Source organism: Sus scrofa, chromosome 9 (assembly GCF_000003025.6).
Source record: "Sus scrofa isolate TJ Tabasco breed Duroc chromosome 9, Sscrofa11.1, whole genome shotgun sequence".
NCBI lineage: Eukaryota > Metazoa > Chordata > Mammalia > Artiodactyla > Suidae > Sus > Sus scrofa.
In genome coordinates this window covers 117,374,641-117,398,844 of record NC_010451.4, presented here as the reverse complement: position 1 = coordinate 117,398,844, position 24,204 = coordinate 117,374,641, and the positions used below count along the sequence as shown (strand labels likewise).

Genomic DNA, 24,204 nt, shown 5'->3' with positions numbered 1-24,204 from the left:
AAGTCTCTACCGTGAGCACATGAATCAGAAAAATGAGTTTTAATTAAAAAATAAAAATAAACCTTGGTCACACAACCAAGACACGAATCCAAGATGGGTCCTTGCCAAGAGGAATTGAGAGGGCACTTGATCTCTTTTACGGGGCTGAAGTCAATTACGCTCACCCTCCGTGACCCTTCAAAGGTGTCTTATCTCAGAACGAAGGCATCACCCTCTTCTTGTTTAAGACCTTCCCTGCACATTCACAGGTTAATTAAGGGGTCCTCTAGGGTTTCCTTTCTCAAACCAGGCTACCACCCCAAAACCCAGGGGTTGGAGCTTTTCACTGAATTAAAATTTTTCTTCCCCTAAACAGGATACAGATGACAGAAACATAAACAGAGCCCAATTTGCATATTTATTAGGTCTAAACTAATCATCTCATTCCTCAAATGCATGGGTTTCAGTGCCTGCTCAATGTAGTATGAGCTTTCAATTCCCACCCTGGTAGTACCATAACTAGTGGTTGTGAGCAATATGACGATATGCCTGAGGTTTCTGCAATATCTTGCAGCTGTACTTTGTTCAGATCCACTCAGGCTGTTAAAATATGCCAGCTTCTATGCCAACCACTGGCCCCTCTTGGATGATGCTGCCCTGAACAGGTGTGCCACAGTTTGAGTCTAGAATCCCAAATCCAACCGGGAGCTCAGCAAGATCCAATAAGCAGAGGGTTGACAATTCATGGAAATCTGGCAAGGAGCCCAGGGTAGTGGCTTTGTTCGGTGGATAGCACAGGGGGACCCTCAGAATGTATTTAGGTATTTGTTTTTATGAGACTGCAACTGACATTGAGCCCCTGCCGCACAACCAATATCCCTCAGAAAGGAGAACACGAAGAGCCCTCTTGCCAATACAACCAGTGTAGTTACTGCCTGAGTAGCTCCATGCAGTTTGGGGAACCAGAGGACTTGCCACTACAGCTGTCATGGTATATGGCAAAGATAGGTCCATGTTTGGTAGCTTTTGCAGAGTTTTACTAAAAAGCTCAAATTTAAATTTCAATCACTGGTGCATACCAAAACCTGCTGGCCTTGCCTTGGAGATTTATCAGAATCCATTGAAATAAACAGCTGCAGGACACAGAGTTTGGGGACATGTGACGTGACCTTGTACAAAGCCTGGCACACAGCGGGCATAATGGTCGTTGAATGGAATAGTTAAATCCCAGCTGCAGAGCACAGAAGAGGGGTTTCTGGTGAAACAAAGCTGTAGGAGGAGAGGATTCTCAGGATCCCTCAAAGGGATGCCACACGCAAAGGGCTAAGCCAGAAGAGTATGATGCCCAATGTCCTAATCACAGGCTTTTTCTGACACCCACATGCAAATTTCCTGAGTGAATTATGCAAATCCTACCATCATTTGCATGTCAATATTAATGAGTCCTCATTGTCTGTGCCATGTATTCTCTCCTTTTCTACCCCCATCCTTCAACTCTTCCACCAAAAAAGCAAGTTTTATTAAAAAAGAAGACAAGTATACTAGCTTCCTAAGTATGGGGATGGAGATGTTATCAAAAAGGACTGGAATTCACTTGACAGACAGCATGACCTAGACCCCTTTAGGAGGAATATGGGGAAAAAGAGGCCTCAGGCACATGGGCACCCAGGTGTTTCTCATCCAGAACACCCCTGTCTGCCCAGGACATCTTCTGAGCTCCCCTGAGACTGGGTTTCCTCTGGGCAGAGTGGTTGGGGCAGCAGCACTTCAGGTCTGATCCTGCCATTCTCTGAGCCTCCCCGGATGCTCAGCCCATCCCAACCCACCCTCTCCCCACCATCATGAGCAGTACTTACTCCCCTCACACACCCAAAGCCAGAGCACACCCTGCAAGCTCCATCTGCAGGATCGTGTCATCCTTAAAAGGAAAAAAAGAGAGAGAGTAAGAGATAGAGAGAAAGAAATAAGGGTAAGAAACAAAAGTAAAGTGTCTTCACTTACTGCAAAGATTGATCGGCTGCCAGCTTGAACCCCATGGAGCACTCCTGCCTAGTGAGAGGTCTGAGAAAACCAGAGCATCCTGTGTGATGGCAAACCAGGGCTGATGGATTTATAGGCTAATTTTGTCCTAGTAACCAGCATCCCTTCCAACTTTACCGACAGTACCTGAGCTTCCCACTTAGCAGCATCCTATTCTTAGGACAGGCTGATCTCAGCTGATGGTTCTAAGCATGTTTATTTCGTATCTCAGGGAACAAAAGAGCTTAAAGCTGGGCCCCAAAGTGGCCTCCATTCACTGACAAACCCTCATCTTGTTCTGGGTAGGCCAAGGAAAGAGACTTGTTTCAAGTAGATGCCTACCTGATGGTCTGGGGAAAAGCTGAGTTGTTAAAAAATAAAATAAAAGAGAGAGAAGGAAAAAAAAAAAAGTAAAAAATTGACTCCCACAAAACCTCAAAAAACTCCTTTGATCAAGATATCTCCCTTTGTTGCATTCCTGCCGTATAACATAAGCCCATTTCATTCTTTCCATCATGTTAATAGCTTCCTGTCCTCTTGTCTCTGGTGTTTGCACAAGACTCTGGGGGGAATTAAACACAAGTAGTAGGGAAGAGAAAAAATATGGATACATTATTTATAATTTACTGTCGCCTGAAATTTCATCCAAGGTCTACTTGTCTTTTAGAGACATGAATATAAATGAGGAAACAAATATTCCCCACAGAGCATCAGGGACTTGGTGAAATGATCTTCTGAGAAGCAGATTTCATTGTCTATTTTAATACTATAAGAAGCAAACAAGCTGCTCGCTAAAGCTTGTCCTCAGAGACAGTGAACACTATAAAATAGGTTGTCTTGACCTTGAGGTTAAGCGAAGACAATCATTTTCAGAGGCACCCAGAGATAGGTAATGAGAAGTTTTCTTTATTGCCTTTACTCCTGTCCATCCTCTCCCACAGCCCGGCTGAGCTGCTCTCTGGGGCTTTTCAGGAAAGCACTGAGAGTGTACTCTACCACAAGCTTCAGTTTCTGAGGTTGTGGAAATTAGTGAAGATGGGCAAATGCTGGGTTCTGGAACAAGAGATGGTGAACTATGCAATTCCACGTGATTCTGAATTGGAAAGGAAAGCCTGAGCATCACTATCCGTTGCTGTCAGGTCCTACACATGCCACACCTGCCTGGCCCAAAGTAGGGCACTGCAGGGGCTTCTTTCCACTCACTACTTAGAAACAGCTCAAATTCCTGCTTGACTGAGTCAAGCAAACCCCTAAAAGGAGAGGCCCACCTGCTTTCTTTGGATCCTGGCTGTAGGGAAGACGGTCAGGCCCAAGCATCCCATGTGAACGAACCATTCCCATGCCTGCACAGCATGGATAGATAGATGGGCATCAGATGAGAGGTTTGAATTAATCATACCACTCAGCTTATTACATACCACCAGTGCCCATGTCCAACACAGTCACTTGTATATTTTTTTCACTTATTACCCTTTACCCCCATCTTTTCTTCCATCTTCTATAGGCAACCATTCTCATGCATTAAATTCGTAAACTTTTGTTGTATGTGTTTTTAAGAAAGATGTTTTTATAAAATGGCCTTGAGCCTAATATATTTCAAATACATGTATGTAAATGTTACTGGATTACGTAACTCATTCCCTATTCTGTTTTTTGCTCAGAACCAATTTTAAGATCCATCTATGCTGTTATGCATGTGTACTCTTTGCAAAATACCACACACTGTGCACCCATTGCTTTTCACGTCTTCATTCTCCTAAAGATGGGCACCACATTGTCCTAGTCACCCACCACCACAAGAGGTGTTACAGTAAATACCTCATACGTGTCCACTTATAAACCAGTGAGGCAATACCTTTGGTATATATGCCCAGAAGAGGAATTGCTGGGTCATAGGGTATGCGTTTATATAGTTTCACTAAGTATTGCTCTCCTATATGGCTGTACTGGTCTACACTCCCTCCAACAGAGCATGAAGGCTCCTCTTTCCTAATGACATGTGTCATTCTTCTATGACTTGACATGATCCAGCTTCGTCATTTTTGACAGTCTAATAGGCACAATTGCTATGTCATTGTTCTAGTTAAATTTCATTAAATAACATGTGATTTTTAACATCTCTTCATATGTTTGTTAGCCTTTCGAGTTTCCTTGTTCTGTAAATGATCTGTTCATAGAGTTTGTCCGTCTTTCCATCAGGGTTCTTCTGCAACATAGCTATTACCTATTATTATATGAACTTGTGAAGTCTCTCTTTAGAAATCTTTCCCTGCCTGCAGGACACAAAGATATTCTTCTACACGTTCTTCTATTAACTCTCCGGATGTATTTTTATATCTATCTAATCTAGTTTGTATGCAAGAATTAGGTAGGGATGCAGTTTTATTTTCCTTTCTACAGTGAGCCAATTTACCCAGCATCTTTTACTAAGCAATCCATCCTTCTTCCATTGATTTGTGGTGCTGTATTATAAAGTTCCCATATATACATGGATCTGTCTCTGAACTCTGAACTCCCTGTTCTATTCCATGCTCTATTTATCTGTTTTTGTCAACACTATGTTGCTTTTTTTAATGCCTTGCCACCATGTTTAATGTTTTTGACATCCTAATTTACATATATATAATATATATATAAACATCCTATTTTACAAATATACATACATTTGTGTGTGTGCATGTATGTATCTGTTAACTACTTATTGTGGATATAGGTGACTTTACTACTTTGGTCTTTTAAACATCCCACTAACTTATAAGTGGTTGATCTACCACCTTTACTATATGTTTGCTTTTACCAATGAGATTTTTCCTTTTGTAACGGTCATGTTTCTAATCACAGTTTTTTCCTTTCCACTTGAAGAAGTCTTTTTTTTAGTTTTTTTTTAAGCTTTATTGAAGTATAGTTGATTTACGAGGTTGTGATAATTTCTGCTATACAACAAAGTGATTCACTTATATATGTACACACATCCATTCTCCTTCAGATTCTTTTCCCACATGGACTATCACAGAATATTGGGTAGGGTTCCCTGTGCTATACAGCAGGTCCCTGTTGGCCAATTATTCCATATACCTCAGTGTGCATATGCTAACCCCAAGCCCCCAGTCCATCCCTCTCCTACCCACCTGTCCCCCTTGGTAACCAGAAGTTTTTCAGTCTGTGAGTCTGTTTGATTCTGCAAATAAATTCATCTGTATCCTTTTTTTAGATTCCACATATAAGTGATATATGATGTTTGTCTTTCACTGTCTAACTTCACTTAGTATGATCAGAAATCTCTTTAACAGTTGCCGTAAAATGCTGAACTCTTTTAGCTTTTGTTTGTCTGTACAACTCTTTTTAATTCTCCTTTAAATCAGAAAGACTACATTGCTGGACAGAGTATGGTTGTAGTTTTTTCCTTTCACCACTTTGAATATGTCATACCATTCCCTTCTGGCCTGCAAAGTTTCTGCTGAAAAATCAGCTGAAAGTCTTATGGCTGTCCCTTTGTATGAAACTAGCCGCTTTTCCCTTGCTGCTTATAAGATTCTTTATCTTTAATTTTTGCCTTGTGTCTTGGTGTGGATCTGTAGTCTCATCTTGTTTGAAACTCTGTTTCCTGGAGTAGGATGTCAATTTCCTTCCCTAGATTAGGGAAGTTTTGAGCTATTATTTCTTCAAATAAGTTCACTGCCCTTTTCTTCCCGCTCTTTTCCTGCTGGGGCCCATGTAACGTGAGTGTTAGTACACGTATCTTAAACCTCTGGAACAAAAATTTTTAATTTAAATTTTTTTTTTTTTTTTCTGTTCAGCTTAGGTGATTTCCACTACTCTGTTTTCCAGTTCTCCGATCCATTCCTCTGTGTCATCTAATCCACCATTGGTTCCTTTTAATGCATGTTTAAACATTTCAGTTATGGTGGTCTTTGGCTCTGTTTGGGTCTTCTTTACATTTTTTACCTCTTCGTTAAACTCCTCGCTGCATTCATTCATTCTTCTTCCGAGGTCATTAAGCCTCTTTGTGATCATTACCTTGAACTCTTTTGGGTAGATTGCTCATCTCCACTTTGCTTAGCTCTTCTGAGGTTTTGTCTTGTTTCTTCACTGGAACATATTCCTCTGTCTTCTCATTTTGCCTTATTCTCTGTTTTTATTTCTGTGTATTAGGTAGGTAAGTTACGTTTCCAATCTTGGATAAGTGGCCTTATGTAGGAGGTGTCCTGTGGGGCCCAGCAGCACATTCCCCTCAGGCCACCAGAGCTATATTCTCTAGGGGTGCCCCCTATGTGGTCTGTGAAGACCCTTCTGTAGTGGTGGAGCTGATTGCTGTGGGTGTGAGGGTAGGTGGAGCTGACTACCGTGGGTGTGTGCGTAGGTAGGGCTGGCCCCTGGCCTGGTTGGCTGCCAGGCCCTGACAACCATGTGGTGGCTGGTGGGCAGGGCCAGGACCTGTCGAGCCTAGCTGTGTGGCCCAGGCGGTCCAAGGCTAGTGCCAGGCCACTGGTTGGGGGTGGGGGATAAGCCCCTCGTACTAATAAGCCAGAGGTAGGATTCCAAAATGATGCTTGCCAGCACCAGTGTCCTCCTGGTAGGAGTAGCTCCCCAAAATGACTGCCACCAGCATCTGTGTCCTCAGAGGGCATCCCAGTTGCCTCTTGCCTCTTTGGGAGGCTCTCCAAGATCAGTAAGTGGCTCTGACCCAGGTGTCTTTCAAATTACTGCCTCCGTACTAGTACTTACTTGCCACTATCTCCCTCATTCCAGAGCCTGGCCTCAACTAGGGTGGTTAGGAAAGGCCTCTCTTTGAGCTGAGACATTTGAGCCAGGACTTGAATGATGAGAGTAAGTCACACAAGAAAAGCATTCCAAGCCTAGGGAAGAGTAATTATTACACCCTGAGGGAGGAAGAAATTTGACATGTTCTGTTCAACAGATTAGAAGAAAGGCAGTGAGGGAGTTCCCTGGTGCCTAATGGTTAAGGACTCAGCAATGTCACTTCTATGGCTTAGGTTACTGCTGTGGCTCAGGTTGGATCCCTGGCCCAGGAACCTCTGCATCTCTGCATACCACAGTGGCAGTCAAAAAAAAAAAAAAAAAGACAAGCCAGCGAGAAAGAGGGAAGAGTAGTACAGGAGTCCAATGTGCAGAGTCAGAGCATGAGAGATTTGTAAGTTGTGGTAAGGATTTTAGATTTTATTCTAACTGCAAGAAGCCATGGCAATTGGAGCCATCACATCAAAGAAGATATTGCAGAGTTTTCAGCAAGTGAGAGAAAGGATGAGTTTCAAATTTACATTATGAAAGAATACTCTGGTTAAAATATGGCGAATGGGAGTTCCTGTCGTGGCGCAGTGGTTAACAAATCCGACTAAGAACCATGAGGTTGCGGGTTCGGTCCCTGCCCTTGCTCGGTGGGTTGGGGATCCGGTGTTGCCGTGAGCTGTGGTGTAGGTTGCAGACGCAGCTCGGATCCTGTGTTGCTGTGGCTCTGGTATAGGCCGGTGGCTACAGCTCTGATTTGAACCCTGGCCTGGGAACCTCCATATGCCACAGGAGCGGCCCAAGAAATGGCAAAAGACAAAAAAATAGTAATAATAAAATTTAAAAAAATATATGGCAAATGAGAGTTCCTGCTGTGGCACAACAGGATCAGTGGCATTTTGGGAGAGCTGGGGTGTGGGTTTGATCCCCCACCCAGCACAGTGGGTTGGGGATCCAGCATTGCTGTAGCTGCAGCTTAGGTCACAACTATGGCTTAGATCTGATCCCTGGCCTGGGGAACTCCATATGCCACAGGGCAGCCAAAAAAGAAAAAAAAAAAAAATATATATATATATGTATATATATATATATATATATATATATATATAGTGAATGGATGCAAGTGGAGCCAGAATGGCAGAAGAGACCAGATAGGAGTCATTACCCTGACCCACCCATATTAAACCAAGAGCCACAGGAAGGGGCCAGAATGGATGCTGCCAGTCTGCGATCAGCTGATGTGACATGGAAATGGGTCTTCTGACATAAGGGAATCCAAGGAACAGTAAGGCAAATTATGTCAGAACATTTCTCTACTATTAGGGCGTCTTTGGCTGATCTTTGAAGGGAAGATTTAGTCGCAGAATTTAAGGACCTTCCTCAGAAACTCTGCTAAGATAGAGAAATCCATGCTGTCTACTGCTCAGTCAATTCTGTTCCCATTGGCTCCTGAAAGGTTATTGTCATCTCTCAACCTACATTCCCACTACTACCTGCTGAATGGGGTCCTACCTCCACTGTCACTCCCATTTAACTTGTCCTCCACACTACAATGAGAATGATCTTTTTAAAAACTTGAGCTTAAAGTCCATCCATGGACTCTTTATCCTATTTCCTTTAGAAGGTTCAACCCCTAAAATGGCATGATCCATCAGTCCCTCTTATCTCCTCAAGGCTCTCCCTCATCCACCCAACCCAGTCCTTTCTCTCGTTTCATGGCTAAAATCTGCAGTTTCCCATATAGGCCATGTTTTGCACAGACCAGGAACACTCCTCTTGCACTAATTTGTGGTTAACTTCTACATCCAGTTCTTTAAACAAGAAGCACTTTCTGCTTAGCACTTGTAATCCCTGCCCCATACCAGGATCCACTGCTCACTCTACCCTCAACAGCCCCAGAATTCACTGCATATTCACTTCCATGTTTTGATAGCTCCCTCTCTTTTCCAGAACACTTAGAACTTGGGGTTATACTTGTCTGTTTCTCCCACCAGAGTGTGAGCAACCTGAAAGATGGGATTATGCCTTTTTCTTCCTCATATTCCAATCTCTTAGTCCAGTATTTAGATGCCAGTGGATACTTCCTATATGTTCAATGAATAAATGCACAAATGAATGAACAGGTAAATGAATTGGAAGATGCTATGAAGGAGTCTGGGGAAAAAAAACCTAAGTGCAGATGGCCAGAAGTAGTCTCATCTGTGCTATGGAGCAGCACCCTTTTCTCTGCAGTTGCAGAGAGACCTGCTGAGGTTCTCAGAGAGAAACACTGATATGGCCTCGATTGTGATGCTAAGGCCATTAAGAGTGAGCAGTGGGCACAGTCTCCAAAGCTGTTAACTCTGACCATTTTAAAGACGCCATGCAAGAACACAAAGCAAATAAGGGACAGGGCAGGGACAGAAAGAGTCTCTTCCTTCACTCCCAGCTACTGCTGGCTCTCTGTATGCACCTGGTGTTACGTAGCTCACTTCCCTCTACTCTGCATTCAGCCTCTGGATGCCCAAAACAAACCAATTTCTGAGCAATTCTTCCAGTGAGTGCCCCAGTCCTGCTGATCTCCAAATTACAGTTAGAAACATTTAACCATGAGACATTTCAGTGCACCGATCACTTGGCATTGCTTTCATCTTAACTTGGCAATCACCAAAGCCTACACTAAAAGGAAAAAAAGGGAAAAAAAGGTCCTTTGTCGGGCCGGGCCCTAATAATTGTATCAAAGGGAAAGGGAAGAAAAGTCTTCTAGTTTTGTTCTTAGTGCCCTGGGAAAAATTACTGGGATGACCTATGTTAGGATAAAAGGTGAGTCTCTGATGGTATGATACAGTATAATATCCAGAGAGCTAGGGAAGCCTGAAATCCATTCTGACTGCCTCCTAAAAATGTATGAAACCATAGCACACACACAATGAACAAAGCTGATTGGGAATCGGCATATTCTTTGTTTAGCTAAGCTGGAGTTCAATAACCCCAGAACAGAATTTGATGGTAAAAACTTTTGAATACAAAGCTTACATGCAAGGATAATTAGAGTCTCTTATCTCCTCCAATCAGTGTAAGTCTTTGGACCAGTCCACTTATACATGTTTACTGGGAAAGAGGGAGAAAAAGAAAGCGAGAGAGAAGGAAGGGAAGAAAGAATAGGGAAAGGAAAGAAGGTGGGGAAAGAGAGACAGACACACTCCATATATTTATCCACCCAACCACGTAGATCTCGACAAAGAAAGCAGACCACTGGGCCCCTTGCAACACAGTCTAGCTAACCAGTCCCACCTCTGGACCTCTAAGAGAAGAGGAAAGTATGCCAGAGAAAGAGTGGGGTTCAAGTCCAGCCAATCTTCAGGCTCACCTGAGGAGCGTTGGTGAAACACTAATTCCTGACACCCACCCCCAGGTTCAGTAGGGTATCAGTAAATCTGCTGCAGAACCCAGGAAGCTGAATTTTAACAGTCCCTGGTTTGGGAACAATTAGTTAGCCTGCTTCCTTTCATCTGGCGAAAAGGAATGATAATTTGATCAGTGACTGGTGGTGCCAGGTAAAACTCTGGCAGTCTCCAGAGCCAGAGAAGGGTGGAGAGGAGTGGTTTCATGGTATATGTCTCCTCCAAGTTCCCAGGATGTGAAAATGCCAGGCTGGATATTCTTTTGATTTTCTTTTTATTAAGACAGACTAAATTACAGTAAATGGAATCTCTAAACCACCAGGTGGCCCTGCCATTGGTCAGAGGTAAGGCAAGTGCCCTTGGCAGCTATGCATCAGCCCCACATATTTAGTGAGCATTCCCACTGACCAGTCCAATATGAGGGTCCAGGAGGAAGAAAATATGACCCCTTCTCTCCCAGGTACTATCTGAGACCTTCATCCCATCTAAATTTTGCTGCCCCTTAGGTCACACTTTTTTTTTTCCATTGATTTTATTTTATTTTATTTTATTTTAAGTTGATTTTATTTCCATTTCCTGACTTTATAAAAATGAATCCCTCTTTTATATGACAGCCCTTCAAATATTTAAAAACCTCTCTCCCCTAGAGCAGGTCATCTCAATTTACTATATTTGTTTTTGGTAGTTCTACCTTTAAAGCAAGTAATATGTTTGAGCTTTTTGAAAGTATCTGTAATATAAATATGAAATAATCTACATTATCAAGGGGGAGAAGCCTGTATAAGATCATTTATATACCTATTCTAAAGTCTGGCTTGGCTTTCTATGTGTATTTGAATGAGGTTGTCAATTTGAGGTTTGGGGGGAAATGTCCTATTGCAAACACACTGGGGGTTCCAGCCTCTTTAAGGAGCTGAGCTGATTTAGGAGAGAGGGCTACTAATGTGTAAGGTAGGAGTGAACAGAAGACCAAGAATGTATTGATCTAAAATGAGAAACTCAGGCAGTGAGAGAAGAGAGGAGGAAGAACGGCAGATAGTAGTTGCTCCAAAGACCAGCTAGAGAAGGGCTTGGAAGCCAGGAAATACTCACTGTCTCCCAAAGGAGAAGGGGAGGAAAAGGCGCTCCCTCTCACCTGTCCCCTGAAACACACCTCTAGGAACAGGTGGGATCCGGAGCAATAAGGAACTCTAGAATAGGCTGGAGATGAAAGCTGAGAGCTTTCCTGCAGCTATTAAGCAAATACGTTTTGGGAGGTTAAGATATTTAATATGAACATAGAACTTTTTGAGGTAACTTTAACCTTTGAGGCTTTACATGCTTATAAGATAAATACAGATGGTAGTTAATCAATCATTTGCTGTCTGGACAGATGTAGATCTGGTAAACTGTTCCATATGTTAAATTCCCTATCTTCATAGAGTGCAAGGAGCCCTTGACCTGGGGTCTGAAAACTAGAGTTCAAGGGAACAGACGTAGTCATGTGATCTTTCTGAGTACAGCTTCCTTCTCTGTAAAATAAATCTTCACTCTGTAACAATTTGCCTTCCTCTCAAGTTTCTCATAAGAATTAAATATAAATAAAACTACATTTTGTAAAGTATAAGTTCTATAGGAATATATTGTTATTCCCTGTGTGAAGTAGTTGGTGCCTTGTTCTAAACTACGTTAAATTGGAGCTACCCTTGACTATGGTGTGCAGGAAAATGGCCAGTCCTTGCATAAAGCCTACCAAACCCCAACAACCTCTTCCTAACATAAGACACCCCCCCCTTTTTTTTTTTTTGCTTTTTAGGGCTACACCTGCGACATACGGAAATTTCCAAGCTAGAGGTCATATTGGAGCTGCAGCTGCCAGCTTATACCACAGCCACAGCAATGCAAGATCCGGGCATTGCACATCCACCACCTACACCACAGCTCATGGTAACACCAGATCCTTAACCCACTGAGCGAGGCCAGGGATTGAACCCACATCCACATGGATACGAATCAGGTTCATTACTGCTAAGCCACGATGGGAACTCCCATAATACCCTTTATTGATGAACCCGAGTTCAGGGAGGTTACTACATCACCTTCCTTATGCTGTCACTTGGCTTTGGCCCACTGGCTGACTCTCCAAGTGGCCCTGTGTCACACCTGCAGTGCACTAGTTCTACCACTAGAGGACACTATAGGTCCCACGAGGTCCCTACCCCACCTCTTCATAACTCTGCTACAGTTCAAGGATGCAGAGATACATCAAAGGTACCACAATTTTCACTGACCCAGAGATCATATACTTACAAAGCACCCAAACCACTTTTCCTCACGTGGCAAGCTCTGCCTTTAACTTGCTCCATCAGCTCCTGCAGTCCAATGGAGCTCCTCTTATGGGACCTTTGCTTTCTGGCTTGCCTGTTAAACATTAAAATTTGCCCTGAAGCTAAGCTCTTCAAGACACACGAGTTAAGCTTCTCTTTCAGCTAATTAGATATTGTTCTACAAATTGGGCTGTTCTCGCTGAAAGATGAGCAGCAATTTATTTCCTCTGCCCTCTCCTTAAACTTAAACTGCTCTGTAAAACATGGCCATTTGATTGTTTAGTCCAATCAGGAGATTACTTTGCAGAAGGAATAGATATCCATCTTCCTGCTAACGCTAAGCTTGTTTGGGCTTTCCTTAGTGGCCGCTGTGAAGAGAGCAGAAGGCTTTTCTAAATACGGCTCACTCTTTTGAAAGGTGGGCTCTGCGGTGTTTTATTGTGGCCCATGCATCTGTAATCACCGCCTGCGTAACCAATCACCAGCTGCAGTAACCTACCTTCACCCTTGGGGGAGGAACATCTTTATTATTCCCATCTTTCTGGTGAGAAAACTGATGCCCGGGCTATTTGCCTAAGCTAAACAAAGAGGTAAACGGAGGAGCCACAGAGTAAACCCAGCTCTTTGGTCCTCAGATCCCATAAAACTGTATATTGTCTGATAAATCCAACATCCGTTGAAGGGAAGGAATGCAGGATGATGTAGGGTTCACCTACAGATCCAGTGAGGATTTCTTACAGTTCTCGATGAAGTATCATGAGGCTTCTAAAATGTCCTCTGATCCAAGGGGCTCTTTGGCATACCTTATGCAATAAGTAAAGGAAGGACCCGTTCTGGAAACTGCCTCTCTTCCTGTGCAGGGGGCCGGGTCTTCCCTCATCCTCAAGACTGTGCCCAGCATTTGATGAACGGAGACACTCTGAGTGGGGTTTACACCATCTTCCTTAATGGAGAGCTAAGCCAGAAGTTACAGGTGTATTGCGACATGACCACCGATGGGGGTGGCTGGATTGTAAGTACCTGCGGCTGTTCTCGGTGCACACCAGCATCCTTGGTGCTTTGGCCCACCTGGTTCAGTATCCATCCATCCACACTTCATCATCCTCTGGCCATCCTTTCATACACCCCTCACATGTCCAACCTAGGGATCTCCATGTCCTCAGGGCCCTTGCTCAGCAGCCCCGTCATATGTTTGGCCAGGCAGAGGAAAGAATAAGCATATGGAGGCTGCAGTGGCCCAACCCAGCTTCAGACAGGCCGAGGGATCTGGTCTGCCAAAGGCTGCAACTATAATAAAGGAATAGAGGAGATGAATTCCCTGCATGAGGAAGTGATTAGGGGAGGTGATTAGGATCTTTCTATTGGAGGATTGCATATGGCGGAGCAGACGGGGGCAGACCCTAGACAGCCACCTCTAGTGACAAAGGTCACTCCTGTCCTCATCCTTCCCTGGCTTCTCTGGTTCTTCCCCAGGGGTTCAGGGAGCAGCAGTGGTGGGGAAAAGAAAGACACTACTTTCTGTCACCACCCTCCTCTCGTGTCTGATAAGGCAGTACAGAGAGAAGAGAAAGGGCAGCCTGGCGAATGGCCTCATACATCGGTACAGGCCACTATGCAGATGGGCGAATTCTGGCAGCCTGGCCCTCAAGCAGCTCAGCATTAGCTGAGTCAGTGCCGATGGAAACCCAGCCCCTCCCACCCACCCTCCTCGGATCCCCCCTCCAGCACTAACACACAGTGTTGCAAAATGGATAGTTGTTGAACGGAGTTAAATGGTGGCTGTGCTCATAACAACCACTCTTGGGAGACATTTTCTTTTATGTTTCTGACATATTTGTGCCTCCTTCTTAAAGTATAATTGGAAATTGAAGCCGAGGCTGATGTATTGAAGGTTAAATGAAATTAGCACTTAAACAGCTCGGAAAGTGAATGACATGCAGTTGCTTTGCCTGAAATAGGATGATGACAGTTACTAGCTGATCTGAAGTTGGTCCCGGTTTTTTTTTTTTTTTTTGGTGAGAAATGCTGTCTACTGTACCCCATGGTGCGAAAAGATTAATTTGAGAGCCGAGCCTATTTCCCTTGACTATTTGGGGGCTTGATATGTATCCTAAATCCTTTCTACATTTCAGGGGTGCAAATTAGTGTCAACATTACACCCTGGCCTATTCATCAAGGGCCCCTGCTCTTCAGAGAAGGGTTCTGAGCAGCTCCTACAACAACGGCTGTGCAAGTACCGAGCCCTGTACTGAGTGGTCCTTATCTGAGCATCTTTGTCGATGCAGATATAAAACTCAGTTATAGCACTTTTCCTCGTTAGAGTTTATTTTCCTTAGGTTTTTTGGTTTTGTTTTTTTGTTTTTTTTTTTGTTTGTTTTTTTTTTTCATTTCCTCCCTCTCTTCACAGGTATTCCAGAGGCGGCAGAATGGCCAAACCGATTTTTTCCGGAAGTGGGTTGAGTACCGGGCTGGCTTTGGGAACCTGGAGGATGAGTTTTGGTTGGGTAACGCCTCCTTTTTGTTTCCCTTGGAATGCTGCTCTGGCTTTTCGTCCCTCTCTCTCCTTTCTGTGTCCACATGGGATTATCAGAAACCCTGAGCCTTTGAGAAGCTGACAGCTGGTGAATTGCTTTCAGTACCTCGCTCTGTTTGGCTCCACTATTGATCTGTTTTTATCTTGTGGTGTTTTCCTCTTTGCTTTGTCTCTTCCCATCCTCATTAATAGTCTCTTACGCTGATAGATCCTGACACGAGGCAACGTTAACAAAGGGAGTGGGCTGCCTGGTTGGGGGAAGGGGGCCCAGGGAGCAACAGGCCGGCTGGTCATCTCTTAGAAGCCAGGCACCAGCCAACCAGCCTGCAGGTCAGGAGAGAAATGAGGCAGTGGCTTGGCTCCAGTTCCTTAGGGGAATGTTATTACCTGACTTGGACGGGAAGGGGAAAATGAAAGTGGCATTAGAGGTGACCTGCAATTTCCTAGAGATCCGACACAAACAGGAGGTGCAGATTGAGAATTGAACTCGTATGAGAAGGTAAACACACCCCTGACCCAGGCAGATGGCAGTGGAGCTAATCCCAGAGAGCAGTAAATTTATTACTACCTGCATCTCCCTTTTGGTTAGATTTTCACAGTGATTATGAAAGGAGGCAGAGGAAAGGCAGATACTTGTGTTCTGTATTCGTGGTCTCCCCTCACTTTCCCCATCACTGTCTCACTCAGCCTCACCATCTTTCCCCCACCTGGCTCCCTGCCTCCAGGACCACCCATGGTCCACATGGCCCCTACAGTCATCTCCCTCACACTCCAAATCTGAGCAATGGCTAAGCCCATTTTTAAAGCTTTCAAATGACTCTCCATCACCAGCAGGTGAAGGATATGGTACAAAGCCCTCCTCTTGTGCCTGCTCCCAACCTCCAAGGGCCTCACTCCTCTCCCGTACACCCTCCAACCAACGCCAAACTCCAAACACTTTTTTTTTTTTTTAATGTTTTGTTTTTTTGTCCTTTGTTTGGCCACCCCACACCCTATGGAGTTCCTGGGCCAGAGATCAGATCCAAGCTGCAGCTGCAACCTAGGCCGCAGCTACAGCAATGCCAGATCCTTTAACCCACTGTGCTGGGCTGGGGACAAAACCCACACCTCCACAGCAAGCCGGGCTGCTGCAGTCAGATTATTAACCCACTGTGCCGTGGTGGAAACTCCTCCAAACACTGTTTTAAATTCAAACACAGTTGACTGACAATGTTTCAGGTGTACAGCAAAGTCATTCAGTTATATGTATATTCTTTTTCAGATTCTTTTCCATTATAACATATTGAATATTTATTACTATATTCATAATATAAACTGAATATTATAAAATATTGAATATAGTTCCCTGTGCTATACGTTAGGTCTTGTTGTTTATCTATTTTATATATAGCAGTATGTATCTGTGAATCCCAAACTCCCCAATTTTCTCTTCCTCACCAACCCCAAACTCCAACACTTAGAATCATTAATGTCTCCTCTGCAAAGAACACTCTGCCAGTCAACTCTCAGGCAGCTAAACTCTTCTTCCACAGAACCTAGCCTATCAATTTTTCTCACCCTTCGCCTATGGGAAAATTGGCTGTTCTCTCTTTTGTGGCTCAAATCACTGTCCATTTTCCTTTCTGTCTCTTAACTATACTATGTAAACTTCTTTCAGGGCTGGGACCAGACCATATTCATTTTTAGCATCATAGGTACTTAAAGTGTAGATATTAATCAATCGATCACTTGATAAGAATTTATTAAGGACCTACTAGATGCCCAAACCTGTATGTGATGTATCTAATAAAAATATAAGGTAAAAACATTAAAAGAGGGAGTTCCCGATGTGGTGCAGAGGAACTGACCAGTATCCATGAGGATGCAGATTCCATCCCTGGCCTCTCTCAGTGGGTTAAGAATCCAGCATTGCAGTGAGCTGTGGCATAGGTCGCATATGCAGCTCAGATCCCAAGTTGCTGTGGCTGGGGTGTAGGCCAGCAGCTGCGGTTTCAATTTGACCCCTAGCCTGGGAACCTCCATATGTCAAGGGCACAGTCCTAAAAATACAAAAAAAAAAAAAAAAGAAGTAAAAGAGAAGTCCAGGGAATAGGGAATTCCCCTTGCCTTCTAAGAGTCTGCAGACAGCTTGGGAGACAGGTGCATTGCCTGGGAAACAAACACCCACAGCAGACAGTGCTCATGCTTCCCCAACCTCAGCCACTCTATACCACTCGCACAATTTCTGTCACATCTGAGAAATATCTGAACTATCATGCACTTGAATTGTCTATCACTTTTTTTTTTTTTTGTCTTTTTGCTATTTCTTGGGCCGCTCCCACAGCATATGGAGGTTCCCAGGCTAGGGGTCCAATCGGAGCTGTAGCTGCCGGCCTACGCCAGAGCCACAGCAACGCAAGATCCAAGCCGCGTCTGCAACCTACACCACAGCTCACGGCAACGCCGGATCGTTAACCCACTGAGCAAGGGCAGGGACCGAACCCGCAACCTCATGGTTCCTAGTCGGATTCGTTAACCACTGCGCCACGACGGGAACTCCTCTATCACTTTTTTTAATGAAATCTATCAAAGTTTGTGAAAAAAACTTTACCGCATTGCCAAAAATGGAAAGCTAGTCGTCATGTGCCATAAATAAAAGGGAGTCTCAAAAATGAATGAAAACAGGATAAATGTTATTAAATGACAGTTGTGGGGGTCGTGTTAAAAGTGGAAATTAGAATGTGTTGGGGGTTAAACCACAGAGTATTTGATTCAAACGGACACGGAGAGGTAAGGTAGGGATCAGGGTTAAGGGTTCCCCTCAATCTATTAAGAAAAAGAATTCGGAAATAATACCTTTCTCCCTCTATGTTCAAAGTTATTTAGTCCTTATTCCAAAAACACTCCTCACATCATCAGAGATGCCATCCACACTGGAAACACTGCACCAACCGATAAGAAGGCCACAGATACTCAGAGAAGGAAGAGTCAGCTTCATGGGGGAAGCGTGGAGGGATGAGTAAGAAGAATGCAGGAGGGAGGGGGCATAAGACAAGAGGGATCTTTCTGACATGTGCAAACAGGACAATGAAGAAACCTCCAACCAAAGCAGAGATGCAGCTCAGGGCAAGAAGAAAATGAAGTGAAGTGGGCTGACTGAAGGCATATGTAACGGTGTCTAAAGCGAAGAAGAGTTTTGACTTGGTGCCATAGGTAATAGGGAGCCAGGGAGGGCTCTTAAACAGAAACATGGCCTAGGGGAATGTAGTTTGGTGGCAATACTCCGGGAAGGGGTAATACTCTGACCCATAGTTTATGTTCTAAGTTGAGTGCCCTAGAAGCAGAGCCTGAGATAGGGATACTTGTTCAAGGGATTTATCAGGGGAGCACTCTCAGAATGGGGCAGAGCAGGGGAAAAGGGGTAACGATGTGATCTTGATGGGAGATCAGCTTCAGTCTGATCCTCAGGGAAGCTCTGGAGCATGAACTGCTCCTGAGTTAGTCTCCAGTGGGGCAAGGACGCTGGGATTGGCATCTGCCACATCAGGCCCCGATGGGGGTCTGCCCAAGACGTGGGGGAGGGAAAGGGCAGCCTCCAGAGTGAAGTAAATCCTGTTTGATCTAGGACAATGATCCGAGAAGCAGGCAGCTGGGGGATGGTCCATAGTCCAGTTAAGGGCATCTAGGCAAGGCACCACCAGGACCCAGCATATCCACAAGCTTAGGGTAACAGCAACCCGGCAAACAGCACATAGCAAACAGCTTTTGACATATAATCAGCACAAAGCTGTAACCACAGGATGGGGAAACAGAAAGACCCAGGCAACCCTCAGCCAGTCACTTCACTTCTCTGGACTTTAGCCTCCTTTTCCACAAAACAAAGAGACTAGCCTAAGTAATCCCTAAATTCGCTTCCATCTTTGTGATTTTTTATTCTAAATCATGACGTCCTCCGACAGATATCAAAAGTCACAGCAAAGTCGGAGGACTCCAGTTCAGTAGGAAGCTAAAAATCAGGACTCAGAGATCACCAGCAATGCAAGGTGAGTGGTTCAAAGTCTGGACAGGCAGATCAAAATCAGAAAGTTCTAGAGCGCAGCCAGCCGGGGCAAGTCAGCAAGAAAATACACGTGAGAAAACATCACTAAGGAGGATCTGGGTTCTGCCTAACTCTGGGCTCAAGGGGTTTGCACCTTACACGGATCTATAGACAACGGCCTGGGACGCTCAGGCCCCAAGGGGAAGAGCAGGGAAGGAAGGTAAGAAAAGACCAGTGAAGAGGTCAGTGCAAGATCCAGCAGGCAGGTGAGAGAGGAAGGAACTGGAATCAGGAGGCGGGTGATGCTCTTCTCTGACAGGAGCCTCAGGAGGACTGGAGCTGAAAGAGGGGCAGTGTCATCAAAGGTGGATGGAACCCCTCCCACAGGCCACCAGGAGACAGTAGGATGTCCCATATTCTGGATCCCTAGCGCCCGCTCGGAATTGCTCTGATCAGTGCTCCTGCCTCTTGCTTCCTATCACTCACACCAAAGGATTCACACCCATGCGATGCCTCCTGTCATTTTCAACCAACACCACGGTTTGGAATGGGAAGTGGCGGGGGACAGGGCCCGGAATCCCGAGGCTCAGGGCTTGTCAGGTCCTGGGTCAAGACCAGAGGTTAGGACCCCTGAGGTGACCCATGTTGGGAACTCATCAGCTGAGCTGGGCTGGCGTTTTTGCAAAAGGAACCTTGGAGTCTGGTAAGGTCTGTGTGATAACAACCTGGGAGGGGGCTGAAGCCAAAAGCAATGCCAGGATCCCTCCTCTTTCCTAGAGCATCTGCTTTGAGGCCGCAGTCACATTTCCCTTCCCATTTCCCAAGTCGCTGAGGCCAGGCTCACTGCCTTCTCTGCTCTTCTCCACAGGGCTGGACAACATACACAGGATCACGTCTCAGGGCCGCTATGAGCTGCGCGTGGACATGCGGGATGGCCAGGAGGCCGCCTTCGCCTACTACGACAAGTTCTCTGTGGAGGACAGCAGAAGCCTGTACAAACTCCGCATAGGAGCCTACAACGGCACCGCAGGTACCTGCGCCCCTGAACAGCCCCTGAGGGCAAAGGGTGCACACTGGCACCAGGGCCCCCACGTTTTAGGCCTGAGCTTCCCTAGGTAGCAGCAGCACTCGTGGTGTTCGCAAATTCCCTGCCAGCCGATGAGGAAGGCAGAGGCTGGGAAGCACTGGCCCTGGTCCAGGTGTCCCTACCCATTCAGGGGACCTGAAATCAATTTCTCTGGGCTTCGGTTTCCTCATCTGGAAAATCTCAATAATGATGCCTGCCTTATCTCATAGAGCAGTCAGGAGGGACCATGTGAAAGTAGAGTGAATGTGCTTTTTTAAAAAGTACAACGTGAGAGCCAAGGATTATTTTTCTTGTCTAGGTTAATCAATATGGGCTCTCATCCAGTGAGAGTAGAATCATCTGTTGTCTAGAGAGAAATTTCCCCTGCAATGACATCTAGGAAAACCATCTCTGAACTAATGAAAATAAGACAGATTTCCGCCCCCCTATTCTGAGATGTACCCTCTTCCACCAACAGTCATGGTAACACCTTCATCAAGGAATAAACAATAGCTCTAAATGTTCCCCGTGGGCCACATTTCTTTCCATTCCTCCACAAGAACCTATTCACGGTCATGCTGTCTGTATAGATTTTTATATTTCCACTCAGTAGAACAACCATCTGTATAAGCTCTGTCGCATTAATAGAACATAATATCTAGTCTGCTGCTTAGGCTTTGTCAATCTGTTTCCTGGGTTCTCTTATAGCACATTTCCTAAAACCTGCTTTGCCAAATATTCTATTCTTTGGTATATGGAGTTATTGGTATTTTCATTAACTCCAGTTATGGGGCTAAACTCTAGGGTAGGCAGTCAGACCTTCCTGAAGTACCCCAACAAAAGGTCCAATTTACCACACTTTGGGCATAAAATAAGCCTTGAAATGGAGTATATTAATGGAGGAAGAGCCCATCCCTTCTCTGGCATTTACTATTGCCCAAGTCTCCTGGCCTTTATCTTACATGTTGCTCATTTTTCTAGCCCTACTGGCAACAATCCATCCCTATGGCCTCAATTCCAAGTTCAGCCCCTTCTCATTTCTCCATTTCCGAATCTAGAAAAATCCAAGTCTCTAACTAGGACTCTAAATGAATTAGAACTAAAAATTCCAAGTCAAGTTATCAATAAAAGGCTGCTGAGGAATCCCTAAAAGTTCATTGTGTGAACTCTGAGGATTCAAAAGAGGCATGAGACATGACCTCAGAAAGAAACAAACATCTACTTGAAAGCAACTTGCCCAAAATAAATGGAACTCACCTCCAGCTTAACAGGCATTCAGAGGAGGGTCTGAGTGGTTGAAGTGAGGCTTCATGAAAGTAGCATCACTTGCCTGGGATCCCAATGGTGAGAGAAACACTCCAGGGCAGGATGATCCTGGGAGAGAAGTCACAGAAGGAGCAGTTACTGTGGAGGGAGGGAAAGGGCAAAGGGCCTGGCTGCCTGGGACAGGGAGTGAGTTCAGAAAAAGAAAAGAGGTGGAGAGGATGGAGCCTGACCCTGAAGGGCCTTGAAACTGAGGGGGCAGAGGAGTTCCAACTTAATATCGTGAGCAGTGGGGAGCCATGCAGGGGCCTGAGCGACACAATGAAAGTGGGGTTTCAAAGGAAGATCAAAGTGACAGCCATAAACAGGATAATGTAAATCTGAGTGAAGAACGGAGACCAGCTGGAGCTGCTGCACTAATCCTGGTAGGAGAGCATAGAAGATTGACTGCTGCTAGGAATTAACAGAAAAGTACAAAACTGAACAGCAGTTTGAGAAAGAAAAACCAAGACTTAGATAATGCACGGAACAGACAAGGTGGATATATGAAGCAGAAATGGGAAGGGGAGCCAGATATGGGGAGGAGATAAAGTCGAACATCAGGAGCATATCTGAGCAATGGCAGCAACATCAAAGCAGAAGCTGGAGAGAATTGTTCCAAGGAGTACTGAGGGCAGCTTCTAGATTACAGAGAGATCAGCTTCTGAATTCTGGATATGGAGAGATAAGCTTCTAGATTACAGAGAGATCAGCTTCTAGATTACAGAGGGCAGCTTCTAGATCATAGAGAGATAAGCAGGAGATGAGAAGACAGCAACAGAGTCAAGGAATTGATGGTAAAGAAAGCGTCACTACAGAGTAGGATTAATTCAAGATTTTTTAAGACAAAGGATAGGAATATGAGTTAGGATGAGAAGAGGTGAAATATAATATATATATATATTTCCTTATAAATATATTTCCTTAAAGGAAAAAAATAAGAAATTTGTTCTGCCTTCTCCAAGACCTGGAAGAAATGGGAAAAATGAGTTGCAGGTATGGGATCAGCTCTAGGTGGACATAAAACCTAGTTTGGGGGAGACTGGGAGGGGGAGAGGATATAAATAAAGATATGTTGACTTAGAAACCCAACAGACCCAAGGGGATTGGGCTTCCCCATAAAATAAAGATCATTCTCCCAAGAGCTCAGTTGTGTTGGATGCACTGGAGATGTTGGGGGGCCACTGCTGAGTGTGGACTTGGAAGCCACAGGATCAGACCCATGACGTCTCCTGGCTTACAGTGACCTCAGAAGCATCTAAGACAACAACTCATTCAATAGCATGAGCCCCCTCACAACATCTCTTAACCACAAATCCTGCCAGATGTTTGCCTAATAGTTATCAATGAATTACAGTTTGAACCTCAAATACCCAATTCATATGAGCCCCCTACTCTATATTCCAACAAGAGAACACACAGCCTCTAAGAATAGAGATCTCCCCACATCTCCAAGTAGTCGACCCCATTTACACACAGCTCTAATAATTAGGTGATCAGTCCTCATATATTTAGCCAGAATACGCCTCCTTATAGTCTCTATATACTGATCCTCATAGTCCTCTGATGAGTTTTTGTTTCTTAGGGTTTTATTGTTGTTGTTTTACTCAATAGTCCGTCAAGTATTTGGAGTCATTGATCATGGACCTTGTCTCCCCCTTCAAGCCTGCTCTTCCTCAAGATACAGCCCCAGTTTTCCCAACCACTTCTCCTCTGGTAGGGTTAGGATTTTCTTATCATCCTGTTTCCTAAGGACCTGAGCTCTAGTTAGCTTGTGTCCCTCTTCACATGTGCCCCCCCAAGTTCTGAACAAGGGGTACTGGGTGTGAGAAGACCAGGCCTGCAGAGAAAGCCAGGTTGCACTGTGGTGACCCAGATTGGCCCACGTCACCAGGGCTGGTCACCATCTCCTCTGAGACTAAAAGGCCATGAATGTCTGCCCCAGTGCTGGCCGGGAAGGAACAGATGGGGATGGTGAGGTGGAGTTGAATGGACAGAGTTCTGAACAGAAGGCCAGGGGAATGAGGAACTGAGCTGGAGAGAGCAGCACAGGAGCAGCGGACCCAGGGCGTAGGGGGGACGGGTGGAGGAAGGGTTCAGCACCGCCAGGCCGAGGAGCCAGACAGAAACCGAGGGGTAAGTGTAAGGTCTCTAAGCAGAGGCCAGGTTTATCGGGAGTGGGTCAGATGTTCAGAACATCCTACAAAACAATGACAGACCTGGATGGCCTCCTCATGAATGTGTCTTTTTTTCCAGGGGACTCTCTTAGCTATCATCAGGGCCGCCCCTTCTCCACAGAGGACAGAGACAATGATGTTGCAGTTACCAACTGTGCCATGTCGTACAAGGGGGCCTGGTGGTATAAGAACTGCCACCGGACCAACCTCAATGGCAAATACGGGGAGTCCAGGCACAGTCAGGTGGGTGAAGCTCTGCCGCTGCATGGAGGACCCAGAGCCGTCCAGCCCACGGTCCCTCAACTGGATGTCTTAAGTAAACGTGTGGGTCTGACACTTCCCCTTTAAAAAGATGCTCTAGAAGGCTGAGAAAGGACTGTCACACAGAGGAAAGTAATGCAGACATTGGGGTAAAGGCGGGACACAGTCAAAGCCAGAGGAGGAAAAGGGAAGCATCGGGACTCAGAAGCTCAAAGTCAGAGAAGCCCTTGACAACCAGTCATGTCCCATTTCATTTCCTCAGCAAGAATATCCCATGAAGAGCTTGCCAATTTCAGGGACAATTCACAGGCTCAGCTTCAACCAGAGAAGTGTCCCAGGAAAGGAGAGATCAGAAATAGCAGTGTAACAGTGTACTGTCTTTCTCCATTGGAGACCACAAGACCATAGGCTGGG

The 24,204-nt window shown here is 45.0% G+C and overlaps 1 protein-coding gene and 1 long non-coding RNA gene across 8 annotated transcripts in view; one reads left to right on the top strand and one right to left on the bottom strand.

The window, feature by feature from the left end:
* The window catches only part of LOC102162878, a 381,084-nt gene that overhangs the window by 229,447 nt on the left and 127,433 nt on the right, over positions 1–24,204 (bottom strand). For all 3 annotated transcript variants that reach the window (XR_002335933.1, XR_002335931.1, XR_002335932.1), the window contains exon 4: positions 21,308–21,424. This is a non-coding gene — a long non-coding RNA (uncharacterized LOC102162878). The remainder of the gene's footprint in view (positions 1–21,307; positions 21,425–24,204) is intronic.
* TNR (tenascin R) overlaps positions 1–24,204 on the top strand; it is a 424,403-nt gene that overhangs the window by 391,488 nt on the left and 8,711 nt on the right. For all 5 annotated transcript variants that reach the window (XM_021063666.1, XM_013989629.2, XM_021063665.1 and 2 more), the window contains 4 exons: positions 13,294–13,445; positions 14,841–14,937; positions 19,853–20,014; positions 23,609–23,772. In XM_021063666.1, the coding sequence (XP_020919325.1) occupies positions 13,294–13,445; positions 14,841–14,937; positions 19,853–20,014; positions 23,609–23,772 (575 nt within the window). The remainder of the gene's footprint in view (positions 1–13,293; positions 13,446–14,840; positions 14,938–19,852; positions 20,015–23,608; positions 23,773–24,204) is intronic.